Raw genomic sequence first — 19,558 nt, 5'->3', positions numbered from 1 at the left:
GAGGCACGGTCGCTCTCCGACATGAGGCGCGTTGCACTTGCCAGTGCTGCCCTGGCCTTCTGTCTGCCCGCCCAATGGGTGGCAGGTGCCTCTGCTGCTGTGGCATGCCTCACGGCTGCGACTGGCCGGCGCCTCGGCGCGTCAGCTCGGCTCGGCGTAGCGATAGTGGCCAGCGCAACTCGCCTGGACTCAACGCTCAGCCAGGAGCTCCCGCACGCGCTGGCGCGAGTCATGGCGCATGCAACGCGCAGCAATGCTCGCCTCGCCTCGCGCAAATGCGACCGTCCTCGCAGCCGACAGTCCACCGCCTGCTACAGAAGCTCACCTGGCAACCCTGTCTGCACGTCTCGCGCGCGCGTGAACAGGGCTCCAGGCCCCAAATTACGTGTGAGTGTTAGAGTTGTTTGGTATTGCTAAAAATCTCCCAGAAGCACTGCGACGAATGCGGCACCGGCGACGCATGGCAGGCTGGTCATGACGCAGTTATAGGGTGTTGTGTGCCGTCAGAGTGACGCTCTGTGTGTCAGGGATAGTCAGGGCCGTCAATCAGAGCTCCAGTAAGCTCGGAGACACCCCATTACCGCAAGGTACCGAACTTAAGGTACGGGGTAGCAGCAGTTAGGTACCGGGGATTTCTTTTTTGGTACCGGCGACGGGCCCCCTCGGCCCTCGCTGGTACGACGAGGGTGTGGCGAGTGAGGAGGAGGAGGAGGGGGGGGGGGGGGGGGGGAAGAAGAAGAAGAATAAGGCATCTAGTAACGTAGGCACTCCTACTCCAGCTCCTAGGGGCTCCTAGGTCCTAACCTAAGAGGGAGCCATTCCTCCAAATGGTGTGCGGGCCCCGTGGCCCCTGTGCCGGTCCCGCGGGACCCAAAGGGGGGTAGCAGGAGTTAGGTACCTTAAAACAGGAGTTCCGTAAAAGGAAAAGGGCTCCCTAACTCAAGCTACCTTACCTTAAGTTCGGTACCTTACGGTAGTGCGACTCGACCTCTTTGAGTCACTGCCTTCCCGGCGGTTTGGCTGTAGAGCCTCTACAACAAACTCTACAGCAAAATCGCGCTCTACATCGCTCTACAACGCAGGCGCATCGTCACGCGGCGGATGTAGAGCTCTACAGCTCTACAGCGCTCCAGAGCGCTCTACATCTCTACAGCTCTACAGCGCTCCTACACTCTACATCCTCTACACCCTCCCTCAGACCGTGCCGACCGCGCTGCGGGCCTGTCGTGTCATCCTTGTCAGGAGCAGGAGAGCCCCACCTGTTGCCCCTGATCGTCCTTCCAAAATCCTGCTCGTGCAGGTGGGGACCCTGTCCTCCTCCCCTATCCCTCGCCCAAATCTTAGCAGTAAAAAAGAAAGAAAACAGACAAATCAAACGAGGGATGGGAGAAGGACAGGGTCCCCACCTGCACGAGCAGGATCTTGGAAGGACGATCAGGGACACAGGGGAACGGGAGTGGGGAGCCTTCCTGCCCAGCGTCATGCCATGCAACTTGAGTAGAAAGAAAGAAAGAAAACACACAACCCAAGGGAGGGATGGGAGAACGGCACGCCGCCACCACACAGGGATTTTAAGGAGAGGAGTGTGGTGCGCTAGCCGTCGCCACCCTGGGGAGTCTGCCTCTTTGTATCTCTTTTCGCAGTCTCTCGCCGCTTCTCGCAACTTGAGTTCTTTTTTTGCTTAACGTGGTAAATTTCTTTTTGGTCGAGCCGCGCATTTTGTGATTTAGCCGGATGCTGGGGCCAGCAGACCGTCGGCCGCTGCTCTTCTCGACACCGGACCTCCCTGACCAGCCGAGCCCGTCGCTGCGTGGCCTTGTCGGTGTGGAGCCGAGCGCAAGCAGCGTCGACTTGCACGTTGTGCCGCGCAAGATTCTCGACACTGTGGGACACGAGCGGCCGCGGCTCGTGTCTGTCGATGAGATCAAGGTGCGCTTCTTCTCGCTCGGCCTCCAGACGGGCTTTGGGCTCCAGATGTTCTTAATGTCGGCCGTGCTGATGGCGGCGGCGCAGCGGCAGGGCGGTCCGATGTACGAGTTTGCGCTCGGATACTACCCGCTCTTTCGCGGCCTGTTCCTGATCTGCTTCTTCTGCTCGTGCTACGGTATCGTGCTCTTCCTCTGGAAGCGGCACGACGTCGACTACCGCTCGGTGCTGGGCGTACCACAGCAGCACAACTACCACTCCATCGTCACCCTCTCATTCCTCGCCATGTCCTTTGTCTTTGGCTGCTTCGCGCTGTACGTGCTCTCGCTCACAGACCACCTCACGCCATACAAGCACGCGTGGCCCGCAATAGCCGCCGGCACCTCGCTCCTCTTCCTGATCTTCCCGTTTGACTGGATGCCCGAGTGGAGGGACGCGAGGCAGCGCGCGGCGCTCTGCCGCTCGTTGGCGCGAGGCACCTTCCTCTCTCCCTTCCTCGTGCCGGAGCTGTCCGACACCATCCTCACCGACGTGCGCTCCGCTCGACGCCACGGCTCGGCCTCGACCTGTGAGCTGCGCCCGCTCACACGGCTCCGAGCCGTGATCAGGTCCTCTGCTCCATGCCGAAGCTCTTCCTCGACCTGCTGCGCACCGGCCGCCCCGCGCCACCGGCGTTCGCGACCCAGCGTGTGTCCGCGACACGTCCACGATGCGTGCCATAGGCTGCCTCTATGCCACCGGCGAGGCGTACGAGATAGAGTACGACGAAGAGAGAGCGCGCGCCGTCGGCATGTCAGACACGTGCACAAACGAGGGGTCGAGGCTCTACTTTGCGTGCAAGGTGGCGCTTACTTGCACACGCACACACACACACACGCACGCGCACACGCACACACCTCACCCACGCGCGCCGGGCCTTGCGCTTTCGGTGCCGCGCGGCTCCTGTCTTGGACGTGTGTGGAGGAGTGTGCCTGCCTTCCCCGCAGGTGCTCCTCTCGCTCGGCCCCTTCGCCTTCCGACTCGCGCAGTGCCAGCGCCAGCTCGCCCTGGGAGGCGAGCCGCTCGGGAGCACGTCGGCCTCTCCGCTGCGGGTGCGGGTGCGAGCCGAGAGACGGCCCGAGAGTAGGCGAGGTGAGGCACGTCTTCAACTCGCTCAAGTACGGGTGCGCCATCTCTGTCGTCGCGCTCTCCTTGCTCTCCGACTCCGACCTCTTCAAGTGCGACGGCGTCTTCGTCGCTTGGCTCGCCGTGCTAGAATGCGCAAGACACCCCCGTGTACTCGAACTGGCACTCGAGCCGGCACGCACTCCGCTGTGCTCGGCCGCATTCGGCGGCATGTTCACTCGATGTTGATGCGCTGCTTCGATACACTGCACGATGCCGTGCTCCCGGCCCCAGTCATACCGGCCACGACGTTAGGCTCGCCATGTCCGTCATCTCGACGCTCTACTGCTCGTGGTGGGACCTCTACATGGACTGGGGCTTCCCCGTCGGCGCGCGTGCCCTCGGAGTCTCGCAATATTTGGGCGAGACGGCAGTGGCCGACCCGCTCGATGGCCGCCTCTTCCCGCGCCGCTCGTTCCAGGTCGGCGCGCTCGCAAACACGGTGGCACGCGCGGGCTGGGCGGTCTACATCTCGCCCGACCAGCGCATCCTGCAGCAGCACGTCGTGCTCCTCCTCGGCTGCGTCGAGCTGCTGCGGCGCGCGCAGTGGTGCGCTTTCCGCGTCGAGTGGGCCGTCGTCTCGCAGCTGAGGGCGCGCGTCCCTTTGGACACCTCGAGCTGCTCGCTGCCGTCGGCGCAGCCTTCGCCGCATGCGGAGGCCGTCCGCATGGCGCCGGCGGGCGTGCACCCGGGTGGGGGAGGAGCTGCGACGGTGGCGGCGGCGAGTAGCCTGCTGGGAAAGTCGCACAGCGGTTGAGATCTCTCATGACTCGTCCCCGTGGCCGCGCGGTCCCGCGATCGAATATGAATTGTTGTCGTGTATCACAATATGTATCTCTACTCTCATGTGCGCATGCATTTCCCAGACATGAGACAAGCACCGCGACGACGGGCCCACTGGCGACTGGGCGACACACACACACACACATAACTCACAAGTCACTACACCAATACCGCGCTGCCAAGAGACGACACTGTACTACGCCTGGGCAAATAATGAGTCTCCGACACGTGAGCATGCGAACCGCGCCACTACGGTACTAGCAACAACGTCCCTTTTCCTCGACCTAAATAGACCCCTCCCCTGCCTCGACGGGCGGCCCCGCCCCAGCTCGATCACTCTCAAGACATGCCTCCGGCGCTTGCGCCGCAGGAGCCGAGACTGGCCGAGACTGCTCTCCCGGCCCGCCCCTCGGCCAGCCCCTCCCCCGCGCGCGGCGGCCGCGACAGCGTGGGAGGGAGAGGAGTAGGCGCGGATGGATGGAGGAGAGAGAAGAAACGTCACTCCGCGTGGACGTGTCCGTGGCGCGGCGGCGGCGCCTACAAGTCACGCCGCAACACGCGGTGAGCGGTGCACCGGCGCCAAGGCGACTTGTTCCGCGACGTTGCGCCATGTAGAAGGGCGGCGTGCCTCCCCCCTTGATGGAGATGCGGTGCATGAGGCGCAGCTCCGGCTCGCCGTGGCTCTCTCGCCGCTGCGTGCTCGCCTGGTGTCGAGAGGGGAGGCGGATCACACAGAAGAGGGAACGGCTCCCGCGCCGCTGCGTGCGCCCGCCGAGGCGCGGTGCAGGAGCGTGCGGTTGCAGTAGAAGCCGAGGTCGCCCTCCCGCCACTGCATGCTCAGCGTGAGCGACTTGTGTGCAGAGTCGGGCCGACCGACGCCCTGTGGTGGCACCGCTCGGGGGTGAGATACAGCCGAGGGACAGCCGAGGCACAGCCGAGATGCGTCCGCGCCTCCGGCCCGAGCCGCACGTTGATGCCCTCGAGGATGTCCGCCCCCTCCGCCCACGCCAGCTCCTGCACCGCCCCGGCCGACATGGCCTCTGCACTCTCGCCCCCCCGCCGGCCAGCCGAGTCATCACCGACGATTTGGCGCCAGAAGGGCTGCGCGAAGAGGCGCCGCCGCGCCTCGGGGCTCGACTCGCGCGCCGCGTCGCAGAGGTAGACCCGCCGCCAGTACTTTGGGTCGAGGAAGGCGGAGATTGCGAGCTGGCGGTCGGCGCCAGTCCCGGACTCGCTGACGAGAGGAATCACGGTCGGTCTGCCGCCCGACGGGTTGATGGAGTTGCCGCCGGGGTAGACCATCCGGTCCGTGTACTCGACGAGCACCCCCGCGAGGAAGTGCCGCTCCTCCGGCCCCAGCGCCCGCAGCAGCGCCTCGCTCGAGGCGAAGAAGGTGTGCCCTCCTCCGTGAGAAAGCTGGCTGCGGCACAAAAACGACATGTACCGAAAGTGGTCGCCGAACCAGGCGCCGTCGCAGTGGAAGCCGCCGTCGCCGGCGTTGACGGTGCCCCGATCGGGCTGGTTCGAGATCGGCCAGACGGCGGGCGGCAGGGCTTCGTACGCGTTTGCCGTCGGCCGCAGCGCCAGGCCGCCGCCGCCGCCGTCGCCAGGCCAGTGGCCTCCCTCCTCCTCGGAGAGGCCGGCGGCGTGGTTGCTGCTGAAGGTGTCGTCGAGACCGGCGCTGCCGCCGAGGAGCTTGCACAGGGCGACGTGCGCCTCCGGCTCGAGCTCAGACTGGCCGCTGAAGACGACCATCTTTTGCGACTGCAGCAGCTGGCGCAGAGTTGTGGCGAGGGCCGGCGGGTCGTGCATCAGTTCTGCGAGGCGGCAGCCGTCGATACGCACGCCAAACGTCGGGTGCAGTGGCGACGCGAGCACGCTTTGACCCAAGAACTTGGTTGAAATTATCTGTGACTCGCCGAATAACGCATCCTTCGCAAAGGCGTCGACCTCCGGCACTGCGAACTCGCGGGGCACCCTTTGTGTGGCCGTGGCGGTCGCGGGCTGGCGCAGAAAAATACGAATACGGGCCGGCCGCGCCCATGAGGCCTGCGACTGCGACCAAACGCGGGCGACGCGATGCATCGCTGCCCGAATGCCAATGCCACAGATCCAGATGAGCCATGTGCGGCCTTCTTTCTATTTCTTCTCAGGTTCTCGAGGTGGATATCCTTTGGCCGCGTTGGGTAGCGAGGATTGGTGTAACCCGAGCCACGGAGGCGTGTTTTCTGACGGCCGACCGTCAGTGCACGGAGTTGCCCCTTCTCCGACTGCCCCGGCTAGTTCACGGGTTTCGCGGGAGTGACCCCATGCGTCAAACCCGAGACCTAGCGCGGGTGGGTTGGAGGGGCCTCGGAAAGGCGCGCAAGCACGCCCTACGTCTTCCCCTCCTCCCCATCGGGCCGCATGAGCGGCCACGCCTCGCAGATTCGTTTCCGCGCCTGGGTCAGGCGCGCGGGGCATCCCCCGGGTCGCTCGACCAGCGATCCGAAGAGTGGCCGCTATGCGAAGGAAAGAGTGGGGCCCTCGACGCCTCAGTCCGGCCCTCCGAGGGGGGAAGGGAATTGCGGGGTCCCCTCGGGCGCCTCAGTTCGGCCCTCCCGAGGGGGGGAGGGGAGCAAGGGGGTGGGGGGATTGGGGTGGTGGGGAGGGGTCTCGGATTTCGTGTGGCTAATACTTGCCCTTTCGGGGAGGGGCCTCAGGAAAGGCGAGTCCAGCTCAACCCTACGTCTTCCCCTCCTCCCTCGAGGCAGCGAGTAGGCAGCGAGAGGAGGTCTCGAGCGCCTATATGAAGGTATGTGAGATGGTGATGGGAATGGGTGGTCGGGCGGGCGGGCGGGCGGGCGGGCGGGCGGGCGGGCGGGCAAGCGGGGAGAGGCGGGCGGGCGGGGCGGAGCGGGCGGGCGGTGTGATCGGGGGAATCGTGTCCACAATCGGCAGCGGCGGAGCAGCAGCAGCAGCAGCAGCTGCTGTAGCAGCAGGCAGCAGCCTGCCGCAGATTCCTGCCGTTGTCTGCGCCGCGATCCGCCGCCGCGCCGCCGCGCCGCCGCCGCCTGCGCTCGCCGCCACCTCGCAGACGCCACCTCTCGCGCTCGGAGAGCCGCGCAGCGGGCCGCGAGGTTGAGGTCAAAGTGTGCAGCAAAGTGGCGGTCATGAAATCATCAAAATTTGAGGTTGCTCGAGAGAGCCTGGAAACGGTCCCGAGCCGTAGCCCCGGTGTCGGCGCACCGCCTCTCGGCCGCGACGGGCCGGCTCCGCCGCTCAGTCGAGCAGCAGGGGCTCTGGCACAGTTTTGTCGACAAACTGGTCGAGCCAAAAATTGGCGAGGAAGCGGCACCGGCGGCACGCCGGGACGAATCCAGACTGATCACATTGTTCGGCACCGCGGCGGCGAGCCGCCGCGAGCCCACAGGAGAGCTGGGCGCCGCGGCACCAGACCGCGCCGCCAGCGAGGCGAGAGCTGCAGCCGACCGGCCGTGACATGGCAGTTGCAACGGCGGGATTCTAAGCCGTTTCTATTCTTCTAGACTCTATTCTTCTAGACTCTAATGAGTTAGCCTGATCCGCCAGCAGTGACCAACCAGCTGTCGCCAGCTGTCGTCGCTGTCGCCAGCTGTCGTTGTTGCTGTCGTTGCTGCTGTCGTTCGCAGCAGCTGTCATGACCGTCCGTTAGTTAGCCGCTGTGTCAATTGACCAACCACGTTGCGACCGTTACCAGCCGTTTAAATAAACCGTCATGACGATGACGTGAGGTTTGCAGAGACGTCTCTGATCAAAACAGAAGAAGATCACTCTCACCCGCGGATACCTGATCGCGAGAGAGACTTCTGAGTATTGAGAACCAGTACAGCGATCGCGAGTGGGGTCGGGACATACGAGCCCGCCAGGGGTAGACCCGTCGCGGCGGCAGCTGGACCAACGTGACTTACGATGAGGGGGGCCATACGGAGCCGGCGGAGGGGGGAGGCGAGCCGAGGACGATAGAGAGACCGCGGATGCGAGCGCGATTCGTCGACCAGGGAGAGCCGGTCCGTCCCCCGGGGAGGGGAGGCGACACGACCCAATGCCGCCGCCTTTGTCGGGCGCGGGATCGCCGAAGGCGGAGTCAACGGGATCAGGCAGAGAAAAGACGAGACGGCGGTGGGGCCGCGGCCGAAGAAGCATAAAGAGGGGAAGGCGGGCTCCGCACCCGTCGCCGAACCAGCGGAAAGCGAACGGGTGAGAGAGGACTGAGCGGGGTGGGGATGAGGGGTCCTGGCCGGGGGGGCCCGGTGCGGCGAGGTCGAGTGAGAATGTACGGGTGTGTACGAGTCTGGTGTCTACTAGCTCCGAGTAAAGGGGGCGCCCCGCCGCTAGGGGAAACCCGAAGCGCGGACTAACCCTCGGAGACCCGTGTTTACTTTACGGCCCTTTCCCTGCATCTCCCTGCGAACGCGCACCCCCCAGGGCTAGGGCTCTCTAGCCCGTAACCCGATCCCGATCATCCGGCCCGCTGGGTGCGCTACTTAGCTCCCCGGCCCTGGATGTGATGCTGATGACCGCACTCCAAGTGCTCCAAGATCGCCATCTCGCTGGCCTCTCCGCAAGGCCCCCGCGCCCGACCGCGTCGAACTCAACGGCGCGGCCGCGGGCTCTCTCAGCTACGGGACCGGCCCCAGCTTCGGCTGAGGGCTGACAAGCTGCCGAGCCCAAATCACTGTAGAGTCGTGATTTCTTGATCGCGTGTGAGGAGACAGATTTTTGGTGTAGCGGGGTGTTTCTCTTTCTCTGACAGCGCCCTCACAGTTCAAAAATCTCTCTCTCTCTCAGGACGTGCCTCAGCCAGAATGTACATGTACATGTAAAAAGAATTTTTCAACCGGGGAAGATTTTTTTGCCCCTGAGTATCCCTTGCCCCCTTGCGTTGTGTGTTTTCTTTCTTTCTTTTACCGTTACCAGTCATGACGTGATCGTGAAGTTTGCATAGTCTCTGATCAAAACAGAAGAAGAGCACTCTTTCCCGCGGATCTCCATCTACCTGATCGCGTGTGAGTGAGACAGATTTTGCCACGTGTTTCTCTTTCGCGCGCCAGTCCCGTGCCCAGTGCCGGCGCGGTGAATTCTCTTTCTCTAGTTCTCTGACAAAGGCTCACGTCTCTCGGGTCGTTGTCGAAGCGGCCAGCATGTCCGCCGACTGTGCGAAGGTGACGATCAAGATCACGCTGACGAGCGACCCGAAGTTGCCGTTCAAAGTGTGAGCGTGCTCGAGCCAATGCTGAGAGCCGTCCCAGCCACCCGCCGACACACAGCTCCGCTCGCGCCCGCCCGCCGGCATATAGCGCTCACGCTCGCGCCCGCCCACTTCGCAGCTTTAAGGTGCCCGAGACCGCACCGTTCACGGCGCTGATCAAATACGCCGCCGAGGAGTTCAAGCAGAATGCTGCCACCTCCGCTGTCATCAGCAACGGCGCCGCGCTGCATTCTCCAAAGTTCACGCGCTCACCATACTCACCCGCCTTTTCCCTCGTCCGCAGATGGCGTGGGCATCAACCCCGCGCAAACCGCTGGCGAGGTCTTTCTCAAGTACGGTGGTGACCTGCGGCTCATCCCAAGAGATCGCGTTGGCTGAGCCAGCCGCCGCCGGCGCCGTTGTGCTGGCCGCTGAATCCACTCGGAGCCGCCCTCGGGCTTCCACGTGCGTACGCACACCTTTGTATGGCTCGGCCCCGCGGGGGCGGATTTATACCGTATTCCAGGACTGACCGCGCCTGGACTGTCTCTGCGCCCTGTAAACGACATGTTACGACCACACCGACCCCGAGACGCGAGAGAGCTCTGAGCGGAGCTGTAGAACCTGTATAAAAATAATCTCTGGGGAGACGCTCTGGTGCGCGGTCGGCGGCGGCGCACGTTAGACCACCCGCACCGTCCGCAGCAGCTGCGCCGTCTCCACTGCAGGGCCCAGGGCCTCTCACGTACACACATACATGCACGCGCACGGCACACAAAAAATAGCTACGGTGCGAGCGACGCAGCGAGCCGCGGGTGCGGGGTGCTCACAGCTCCTCCTCCTCGTCGTCGTCGCGGTCGCGCTGCAGGTTGAGCAGTGCGGCCTTGATCTGCTGCGAGTCCTTTGGCGAGAGGTCGAGCGCGCGCGTGAGGTGCACCACCGCCTCCTGCGGCCGGCCGAGCTTCTTGTACAGCTTGCCCATCGTCAGGTGGACCATGCCCTCCTTTGGCGCGACCTCGACCAGCAGCTGCAGCTCGGCGAGCGCCGCCTCGCTCTTGTCCATCGAGAGCAGCACCTGCGCCTGGGGGGCGGTGGGGGGGCGGAGGCCGTCGGCCCCTCGAGGCAGCGGCGGCCTAAGGCCGGGTGCTCCGGGCCCAACCCCAGGCAGGGCGGCGCGCCTTCTCGAAGCGGGCGAGGGGGTTGCGAGGGTCGATCTTGATTGCCTGTGCGGCGACGGCCGGGCGAGGAGGAGTAGGCGCCGGGAGCACAAGGGAGAAGGCCTCGAGGGGCGGAGGGCGGTGGTTTGCGGAGGAGGAGGAGTGGTGGTGGGGGATGGGGGGTGTGGGGTGTGGGGGGTGGGGGGGGAGGGGGGAGGGGCGGCGTGCCTCGCCCAGCTGCTCGAGCGCCTGAGGGTTCTTCCGCGACCTGTGCAGCGCCATGCCGAGGTAGCAGTGTAGCGGCGAGGAGCACGAGTTGATCCGCAGCGCGCGCTTCATGTGCACCTCGGCGTCGGAGTACCTGCCCAGTCGGTGCGGACGGTTGCAGCGACATGCCCCGGAGAAGTGCCGCACGCCCCCCGAGTGCAGTGCCTCCTCGTGCTCCGCGAGTGTGTGTGCGGGCCCGTCGTCCGTGCGAGGGCGTGCGTAACGCTGACTGACTCTCCACGCGTGAGTGCCCCCCCCCCCCCCGCCCCCCCCCCGCCCCCGCCCCCGCGCACTTTTCCTGCCGAAAGTAGATGTTGCCCAGCCCGTACCACGCGTTGTAGTGCCTCGGGTCGTGCAGCAGCGCCGTCTCGTACGCCTTGGACGCGTTGTCGAAGTCGTCCTTGGCGGCGTGCTCGTGCCCGCACAGCGTGTGCGCGTACGCAAAGTCGGGCGCCAGCTGGATGGCGCGGCAAAAGAACTTGAGCGCCGTGTCGTGCTCCTGCGACAGCGGCGGGCCGGGGCTGGGTCGCGCGCCGTCGCGGCGCAGCGGGCGCAAGCGAAGCGCCGACTCGACGCACGGCACACGCCCAAACTCCCTCAGCGCCACGCGCCGCCTCCTCGTGGCGCGGGGCCCGCTCTCTCTCTCTCCCTCGCTCGCTCCTTCCGCTCTCCTCCCTTCCGCTCTCCCTCTCTCCGTCTTTCGCGCGCGCGCGCGCGCTCTCTCTCTCTCCTTTTGGAGGGAGAAGGCGTTCCCGACGACGCAGCACGAGTAGGGCGAAGCGCGGTCCAGCTCGACGGCGCGCCTAATCTCGGGTAATCTGGGTAATCTCGGGTAACCTCGGGTAATCTCGAGGCGCGGTCCGGCTCGACGGCGCGCTTGGCGAGGTGGCAGAGGTCCACCTATTGAGCCGTCGCTCTCCGTCAGAGCCCGTTGATGGGTGAGCACCCCCCCCGGCGAGATATATACAAGCGGCAAACCTCTCGCTTCAGGTGCCACAGGATGGTGGAGTGCAGCTCCATCCCCGCCAGCCGGTGCGGCTCCACATCGTGCGCCTTCTTGAAAGCGCGCAGCGCATCCGAGTACCGGACCATCTCGTAGTGCGCGCGCCCCACCTGGCTGAGTACCCACCCCGACTTGAAGTGCGCCTGAGGCACGCAACGGGGGCACACACGCGTCATCGGCTCCGTGCCCGCCTCGCCGCGGCAGCCGCCGCCCCCGCGCATGACAAGCCACGCGGGACAGCCACGCGCAAGCGCACGCTCTCGGCTAGAGACGGCGCGGCGTTGGGACGCGTGTGGCGGGCGTGTCTGGGCGTGTCGTGGACGTGTCATCCGGCCCACCTGCGGCAGCCGCTCGAAGGCATCAATCGCCTCCTGGCACTGGAAGAGCGAGAGGGAGCGGTACGCGTCCGCGAGGTGGCGCAGCAGCGATACCGCCCGCTCCGGCCCCGACGCCGCCTCGCCTACTCTCGGGCCGGCTTCGGCGCTGATCTCGCGCGCAATCTCGCGCAATCTCGGCCCGACCAGGCAGCACGCGCCGAGCACGCCAGCAGCCCGCCCGTCCCCCGCCCCTCCTCCCACCGCCCCTCCCCGGCCGGGCGACGGCGGCGGCGGCAACTCCGCCTCGCGCCCTTGCGCAGACAGCGGCGCGCCGCCGCCCGCGCTGCCCGCGGAGAGTCGCGACGACCGCCGCACCGGCGCCGCCGACGAGAGCTGCGCGCTCTGCGGCGGCGGCCGCTCCCTCCTCCCCCGCCCTATCGGCGGGGGTGCGCCCGACGCGGCGGCGCGGCCGGCCGGCGTGTCGTCCGGCGTCGCCACCGCGGGCGTGGCTGCGGCGTCGGCGGCGCTCGCGCGCGGCTGCGGCCGGCGGCGCGACGAGACGTTTGGCGACGGCAGCGACGAAGCGGGCAGCTGCTGGCCGGCGGCACTGCCCCCGCCGGGGAGGGAGAGGGCGCAGGGAGGGACGGCGGAGCAAGGCGTCGTGAGCTGCGGCGTCGAGATTGCGAGCGCGGCGACGGCGGGCGTCGCGCCGCTCGCAGAGACGGGGTGGCCTCCCCTCGCGCAAGGGGGAGGGGCCTGCGGACGCACGCACGAGTCGGGGTGGGAGGGCAGTGCCGCGCCGTGCACTGGGCGCCGGTGCAAGGAGGCGGCGTTGCTGCAGGCGGTGCATGGCGCGGAGGGAGGGAGTGTGCTAGTCGTGCGGGTCGGAGAGCTGGTGGAGGAGGGGGCTGGAGGAGGGTAATGGTGGAGGGTGTGTGTGCTCCGTATCTAGGGGGAGAGGGGCCATCGAGAGGTGCGGGCCCATCGAGGGGGCCTGGGCGGGGCGAGGCGGGAAGGGTGGGGGAGAGAGGGGGGAGGAGGGGCTGGGAGGGGAAAGGAGGGGAGGGGGGAGACGTGTGTGGATGAGTGAGTGAGTGAGGTGCGTGCGTGCGTGCGTGCGTGCGTGCGTGCGTGTGTGTGTGTGTGCGTGCGTGCGTGTGTGTGTGTGTGTGTGTGTGTGTGTGTGTGTGTGTGTGTGTGTGTGTGTGTGTGTGTGTGTGTGTGTGCGTGTGTGTGTGTGCGTGGAGGGCCGGGAGGGAGGGCCAGGTGGAAGGGCTGAGGGGCGGGGCTGGGGAAGCGTCGGGTGCGGCGCGGGCCGAGAAGACGTCCGGCGGCGAGAAGAGGCGGCCCGGCATGGCTGCGCACTCTGGCTGCCTCACCGGTGTCGTCCCTCCTCCGGGGAGGGGGGTGGAGCCCGCCGCCCCGCACCCCGCCATCGCGAGGGGCGGCTCCCACCCCGGAGGCGCCGCCGGCAGCGGCAGCGGCGGCGGCGGGAACTCCTTCCCTAGCGCTGCGAGCGCTTCGTATGCGCTCCACAGGTACGGGTCGAGCTCGAGGGCACGCTTGAAGTAGAGGACGGCACGCGAGCGCTCGTTGGTATCGTCGCGCGGCAGCGACGCTGGCGGCTGCGGCTGCACCTTGAGGCAGATGGTGCCGAGCAGGTAGAGACCCGCGGCGCCGTTCGGGACAATCGCCGTCCCCGTTGGGTCTGCGCTGGGCGAGGCGGAGCCAAGTAGCGCACGCTGCGCCTCCAAGTGCCGCCCGAGCTTGACGTGGCAGAGGGCGAGTAGGTAGCGATTCTGCGGCGCCGAGCAGTTGCCGAGGATGGCGCATGCGCGCGCAGGCGCGCCCGAAGCATAGTGGCAGTTGGCGAGCAGCAGCCTCGAGGCCTCGGAGGGAGTCTCGGCACACAGGCGCTCGGCGAGGAAGATGGCGTTCTCGTACAGGTGATTTTGCAGCGAGCTCTGGCAGTAGGCCCAGAGCGTCTCGTTCATGTCGGCAGCGAGCTGCTGAGCGGCAAGAGACGAAGAGAGTTCGACCTCCGCTGCAACCGGGGTAGGGGAAACCTAGGACTAACCCTCGGAGACCCGTGTTTACTTTAAGGCCCTTGCCATGCGAACGCGCACCCCCGGGGCTAGGGCTCTCTTGCCCGCAACCCGATCCCGATCATCCGGCACGCTGGGTGCGCTTCTCAGCTCCCCGGCCCTGGATGTGAGGCTGATGACTGCACTCCAACCAAGTGCTCCAAGAGACCGCCGCGAGGCGGTGTACTCAAGTGCCTGCGCGAGTGCGTGCAGGGTGGTGGTGTGGGGCGTGCAGTGTGGTGTTCATTAGCTCCGAGTAGAGGGGGCGTCCTGCAGTTAAGGGGAAACCCGGTACGCGGGGCTAACCCTCGGAGACCGTGTTGAGCACTTGAGCACTGGATAGGGTCGATTCCGCATGGTACGGGACCCTCGATCGTCTCGCCCTCCCTCACTGATGTGTTCATTTGGGGGGGTCATAACAAACACGGTACAGGATCGAGGTGCACGCTGCTGAAGCAGTGTCGTCCCCCCTCCTCCATCATCTCAGCCGGCGCCTGCGGTGATGACGGTGTGACCGATCGAGCTACAAGAGGAGCTCGTTCAGTCGACTCGTTCAGCAGGATCCGGGATAGTCTGATGCACTACCTCACTGGGCCTGAGACCACCAGCCAGCATCCCGTCACCGTCCGCGGGTTTATGTGGGATCGAACCACTCCGGGATGAGCAGGCCCATCGTTCATTATGAGTCGTGCCTCGAGCGGTCCGTCCACCTGACGGTCACGCTCCTTGCACCCCACGAAAAGAAAAACGAAGGGCTCCTACAAGAATCAAGATGAAGGTTGTATGTAGGTTTGTTGTTAGCAGATCAAGCAAGGCACAGACAGAGCTCACATAAAGATAAACGCACAACCCCGGGCCCGACAAGAGCTCACACAAATCACAGCTGGAGGAAAGCGGCGAGTCGCAATCCAGGGGTCGTTGTGGCGGGGCACCCTGTCCTTAGAGGCACAAGTGCCACGTGAGCACTTGGAGCACTTGGAGTGCAGTCATTAACCTCACATCCAGGGCCGGGGAGCTAAGAAGCGCACCCAGCGGGCCGGATGATCGATATCGGGTTACGGGCTAGAGAGCCCTAGCCCTGGGGGGGTGCGCGTTCGCAGGGAAAGGGCCGTAAAGTAAACACGGATCTCCGAGGGTTAGTCCGCGCTTCGGGGTCCCCTAGCGGCGGGGCGCCCCCTCTACTCGGAGCTAGTAGACACCAGACTCGTACATTCTCACTCGACCTCGCCGCACCGGGCCCCCCCGGCCAGGACCCCTCATCCCCACCCCGCTCAGTCCTCTCTCCCGTGCGCTTTCCGCTGGTTCGGCGACGGGTGCGGAGCCCGCCTTCGCGTTACGAGCGAGGAGCGCGAGAACGAAGAGAGACATGCTACCCATGTGAGAGAGGGCTCACGAGTTTCTTGTTTTCACATTTCCTGCCGCGGTGCCCCAGATGTTCGCCGGGCGAAAGCGCAAGGTGGCAAACGACCCCTCGTCGGTGGGACGCTGGAAGGCTGCGCTGGACGACTCGCCCAACGCCGACGACAGCAGTCCAGCCGCAGTCGGCATGAATCCCGACCGTTCATGTGACACGCGCGACAGCCCTCGGAACTCACGCGGCAGCGGCAGCGGCAGCGGCAGCCGCAGCCGCAGCCGCAGCCGCAGCCGCAGCCGCAGCCGCAGCCGCAGCCGCAGTGGCAGCCGCAGCGGCAGCCGCAGCCGCAGCGGCAGCCGCAGCGGCAGCCGCAGCCGCAGTGGCAGCCGCAGCTTCAGTCGCAGCCGCAGCCCTCCCCACCCTGCTGACGATGAGGGTGTGAGCGAGTTTGAGCGAGCCTCCGCCTTTGCCGGCGCCCGCCGCGGGATGGTGTTCAAGCTGGGCGCCAGCGGCCTCGGTTACTACGCTGACCACGGCAGCGAGGCCGCCGCGGCGGAGGCGGAGGCGGGAGCCATGCGCGCGGCGCTGCGTGAGGTGAAGGAGGGCGACGCGGGCGCAACCGCGCCCGCCGACGACCCCGATGCGCCCATCGTCGCCGCCCTCGCCTCGCACCGGCGGGGCCTCGCCGAGGCGGAGGCGGCCACAGAGGCGCTGCTGCGCGAGGCGGGGCGGTCCGGCGGCCGCCACCTCTCGCACGAGGCGCAAAAGGCGCCGCACGCCGCCGACCCTCCCCCCGTCGGGGCGCAGCGCCGCGGCCGCGTCGCGAACGCACGCTGCCTGCTCGTAGGTGGAAGTGCGGCTGACCGACCAGCTGCTGCAGCTCACCGAAATGCGCGACGATTGCGAGACCGCTGCTGGCAGAGCGGTCGTCAAGGCGGAGATGGAGCGGCTGCAACGGCTCGGCCGGTCGCTGCGCAGCCTGTCGGGCGGGCAGGCCGAGCGGCACCGGCAGCAATGGTGAAATAGCTTGGCGGAGGTTTGGTGAATGCCAGAAAGAGCACGAAAGAAAGAAATCGGTCTGGCAAATATCCACCCTACAGGTACATGACGAACAGGCCAGGACTCGCCCTCGGCGACATCGCCGCTGCGCTGGTTTCTGGCGAAGGCCTCGCCACCCACTGTCGCACCGCCTCTTACTTCTCCGCCTTCCTGGGCTCGCTCGGCTGCGTCAGTTGGCAGTGGCCATGGCGAGAGGCGTGGCGGCGGAAGCCAGCGCTGCTGCTGGCCGCACCATACTCACTCGCGGCGCTCGTCTCGACGTGGCGCCTCATCCTCCTCTTCTTCGCGCGGCACCAGGCTGCGTATGCCACCCACCCAGACCCGCCGAACCTCTTCGTCGAGGCGTACGTGCGAGTGAGCGACGAGGCGCCGGGCTGGTGGTGGTCGAGCCAGCTGCTGACGTGGGTGACGGTCGCGTGCCCGATGGCGTACCTTGAAGCGCAGCGGCGGCGTCTGCCGCCGCGGCTCGCACTTGCATATGTGACGACGGCCTTCCTTGGCGCGGTGAGCCTCGCGCTGCCACCGCTGCTGGCGCACCTGCTGCTGCTTGAGCCACAGGGCGTCAAAGGCGGAACAAACGCCCGCAGAGACGCCGCGGTGGAGGTCACGTGGGCGGTGTGCCTCGCCTCTGCCGCCCTGTCCATCGTGGCGCTGCCCGCGACGGTCGACGGGCCCCGCTGGGCGTACATCACGGCGCTGCTGCTGCTGCACGTCGTGCTTGCGCTTCCCTTCGGGCTCGCCTGCAGCCTCAAGCAGTCGGACGAGCGCGCGCTCGAGCCGCGGCGAGCGCGCGCCGCGTTCCTGTCGCTCGCGGCCTTTTGCCTGGGCGCCCACGCCCTCTCCTCGGCGGCTGCGCTGCGCCAGCTGCTGCTGCGCCAGCCGGGCGCCTCGGTGCCCTCGTTGGCGTGGGCACTATTGGCTGCGACGTGGCGAAACGACTGCCAGGCCTCCATCTCCATCGACGCGGTGCTCTCCACCGCCGCCGGCGCCACCTACACGATCGCTCGTCGCCCTCGCTTTGGCGCGGCGCTGCTAGCGCTCTCGCCGCTCATCAGCCCCGCCGCCTCGCTGGCCTTGTTTGCGGCGGCAGAGGAGCGCCGCCACGAGCTCAACGCGGCGCGGCGCGCGCATGTGGATTGACCGCGCAGCGATGGCCCGCCCAGCGAGCGACCGCGCTCGGCCATCGAATCATCAGACATTCGATTTTGACGTACATACTCAGTAGACACAGTACTCCGCGCCGTCTCTCGGAATATCACGGACAATGCGCCAATGCGGGACTGCGGAGCGGGAGTGGGGAGAGCCAGGCCGGGCGGGCTGTATGTGCGTGTCCACACGGCTCTAAACACAAATCCCACAAACGAGAAGGGCGAGACACTCGACTGCGCACTGCGCCGACGCCACCCGACACCTCACCATGCCACCACTCACACGTATATCGTATATCGTTATCGAAATTGGTACTCTACTAAAGTCTGCAGACGGCATGGGGACCGTGACAACTCAGACGAGGTTGGCGGCCGCCGCCTTCGCCTTTTGCGCCTTCAGGTACCCCGCTGGCGGCCGCGCAGTCGTCGGCATCTTCGCCGAGTCTGCGCCGGCAGGAAGCAAGGAGCGGGATGCGACGCCGCTGGTGCCGCGCCTCGCGTAGGCAGCGAGTGAGAGTACGATTAGAACGATCGCGAGGTAAAGTGCGTACATCATCAGCGGGCTGTCAGCTGGGCAGCCGGTTCCATTCACGAGCAAACCGAACGGCACAGTGTCGTTGACGACGTCCATGCAAGTGATGTTCTGGTCGAGAAGGCTTTGGCGGTAGACTGCCTCCTCTGCGAGGACCTCGTCGGGAATTTGCCAACGCTCCGAGCCGTACACGAACTCGCGCTGCGCCGATCCGTCGTCGAGGCAGAGAAGGCCGGGCGGGCAGAGGAAGGTGTTGATCAGCTGCTGGGCCATGGCAATCTCGTCCTTACAAGGCGGAAGCAGTGACACGCGCCGCGCCTTTTTCTTTTTCAAGGCGGAAGCATTCGGTGACCGTGAGTGTGTGAGTGTGTGTCTTCCGTTCCCGGGCGGCTTGCTGCTCGCGGCGATGGCGAAGAACTTCGTCTCGCTGCACACCAAGGGGTTATGCTCTGGCGAGAGGTGAGGGCAGGCGCATGCGCCCAGGAGGGGAGGGAGCATGCGTAACGACGCTGCTAGAGATGCGTTTCGGGGCCCAGAGATAAAACTTCTGATGCCATGCATGACCTAGTAGTGTCCCCAGCTATGGGCGTGTCCACGTTGGAGCCAGGTGTGGTGTGGGCGCGAGAATAGCTCCGCCGTTAATGGAGGCAACCGATGCGAGTCGACTGGTGTGTGTCGTCGTGGTTTCGTATCAAGAATACTCACTCACACTCACATTCGGTGACCGCTCCCGATCGCCTTGCAAAGCTCGCTTCCGAGCTCTCAAGCCGCGCGTAGGGAGTTAAGGCCTTTCGGGGCCTAGAGAACACCACCCCTCTCCCCTTGCTCCCATTATAAGCTAAAAGGCGCAAAAGAAAGAATGGGAATAGATCCGTCGTCGAGGCAGAGCAGGCCGGGCGGGCAGAGGAAGATGTTGATCAACTGCTGCGCCATGGCCAATCTGCTCCTTACTTGAGTCAAGGCTGTAGCGATGACACGCGGCGTCCTTTTCTTTAAATTCGGTCAGCGCGCCTTTGTTGTCCTCGATCGCCGTGCAAAGCTCGCTTCCGAGCTCTCGCGCCGCGCGTAGGGGGTTAGGGCCTTTTGGGGCCTAGAGAATACATGTACCACCTCTCTCCCCTTGCTTGCTCCCCTGCTCCCATTAAGAGAGCAACAAACAACAAAGAGAGAGAAGAATCTCTCCCATTGAGCTAAAAGGCGCAAAAGAAAGATAGATAGATAGAGGCGTTTCCCACGTTTTTCTTTCGTCCTGGCCGCGTTGCGTTTTTTCTCATACCACGTGCCTCTGGAGGTACCACGTGCCTCTGAAAAAGTGGGTGCGTGGCTAAACGCTTTGTCGCAGGAGATTGTGGATGGAGAATGGCCTCCAGACTGACCCGGAGAATCACCTCCACCACCCTATTATCACTCTCTCTCCCCCCCAACCAGAGATGAATAGTCTACCTATATTCCTATATTCCCACACCCTGTGCAGTGGCACGCCTTGCCACCTAGATCCCTAATATTGGCACCTTTGGGCGCCGAATAGGCACCTTGGGCGCCGAATAGGCGCCCA

General features: G+C 65.7%; 7 protein-coding genes across 7 annotated transcripts; 3 read left to right on the top strand and 4 right to left on the bottom strand.

Annotated features, from left to right (window-relative positions):
• The first annotated feature begins 1,903 nt into the window (after positions 1-1,903).
• EMIHUDRAFT_431866 (hypothetical protein) lies at positions 1,904-3,936 on the top strand. The gene is made up of 6 exons (XM_005794287.1): positions 1,904-2,457; positions 2,535-2,580; positions 2,649-2,767; positions 2,913-2,979; positions 3,053-3,167; positions 3,346-3,936. The coding sequence occupies exons 1-6, from the start codon at positions 1,975-1,977 to the stop codon at positions 3,845-3,847; spliced, it is 1,332 nt and encodes a 443-aa protein (XP_005794344.1). The 5' UTR covers positions 1,904-1,974; the 3' UTR covers positions 3,848-3,936.
• A 1,163-nt stretch (positions 3,937-5,099) lies between these two features.
• On the bottom strand, positions 5,100-5,973 carry EMIHUDRAFT_431865 (hypothetical protein; the record flags this gene model as incomplete). Its single annotated transcript, XM_005794286.1, has 1 exon — positions 5,100-5,973. A coding segment is annotated over exon 1 (858 nt), but the record flags the coding sequence as incomplete, so codon positions are not given.
• An 813-nt stretch (positions 5,974-6,786) lies between these two features.
• On the bottom strand, positions 6,787-7,364 carry EMIHUDRAFT_349311 (hypothetical protein). Its single transcript, XM_005794285.1, has 2 exons — positions 7,038-7,364; positions 6,787-7,002 (listed from the first exon to the last, which is right to left on the bottom strand). Exon 1 carries the CDS (start codon positions 7,354-7,356, stop codon positions 7,135-7,137), a length of 222 nt encoding a protein of 73 aa, XP_005794342.1. The 5' UTR covers positions 7,357-7,364; the 3' UTR covers positions 6,787-7,002; positions 7,038-7,134.
• A 1,645-nt stretch (positions 7,365-9,009) lies between these two features.
• Positions 9,010-9,663, top strand: EMIHUDRAFT_414385 (hypothetical protein). Its single transcript, XM_005794284.1, has 3 exons — positions 9,010-9,106; positions 9,222-9,319; positions 9,387-9,663. Exons 1-3 carry the CDS (start codon positions 9,036-9,038, stop codon positions 9,479-9,481), a joined length of 264 nt encoding a protein of 87 aa, XP_005794341.1. The 5' UTR covers positions 9,010-9,035; the 3' UTR covers positions 9,482-9,663.
• A 245-nt stretch (positions 9,664-9,908) lies between these two features.
• EMIHUDRAFT_461030 (hypothetical protein) lies at positions 9,909-13,843 on the bottom strand (the record flags this gene model as incomplete). The annotated part of the gene is made up of 7 exons (XM_005794283.1): positions 13,143-13,843; positions 11,848-12,582; positions 11,485-11,652; positions 11,344-11,406; positions 10,800-11,005; positions 10,508-10,600; positions 9,909-10,215 (listed from the first exon to the last, which is right to left on the bottom strand). The coding sequence occupies exons 1-7, from the start codon at positions 13,818-13,820 to the stop codon at positions 9,909-9,911; spliced, it is 2,250 nt and encodes a 749-aa protein (XP_005794340.1). The 5' UTR covers positions 13,821-13,843.
• Positions 13,844-15,446: 1,603 nt separating this feature from the next.
• EMIHUDRAFT_431863 (hypothetical protein) lies at positions 15,447-16,337 on the top strand. Its single transcript, XM_005794282.1, has 3 exons — positions 15,447-15,554; positions 15,645-16,032; positions 16,112-16,337. Exons 1-3 carry the CDS (start codon positions 15,457-15,459, stop codon positions 16,283-16,285), a joined length of 660 nt encoding a protein of 219 aa, XP_005794339.1. The 5' UTR covers positions 15,447-15,456; the 3' UTR covers positions 16,286-16,337.
• Positions 16,338-17,826: 1,489 nt separating this feature from the next.
• On the bottom strand, positions 17,827-18,276 carry EMIHUDRAFT_194504 (hypothetical protein; the record flags this gene model as incomplete). The annotated part of the gene is made up of 1 exon (XM_005794281.1): positions 17,827-18,276. The coding sequence occupies one exon, from the start codon at positions 18,274-18,276 to the stop codon at positions 17,827-17,829; it is 450 nt and encodes a 149-aa protein (XP_005794338.1).
• Positions 18,277-19,558: the final 1,282 nt, after the last annotated feature.

This window comes from Emiliania huxleyi (assembly GCF_000372725.1).
Source record: "Emiliania huxleyi CCMP1516 unplaced genomic scaffold EMIHUscaffold_1, whole genome shotgun sequence".
Classification (NCBI taxonomy): Eukaryota; Haptophyta; order Isochrysidales; family Noelaerhabdaceae; genus Emiliania; species Emiliania huxleyi.
Note: the sequence above shows the minus strand (reverse complement) of the source record. Positions and strands in the feature narration are given on the sequence as shown.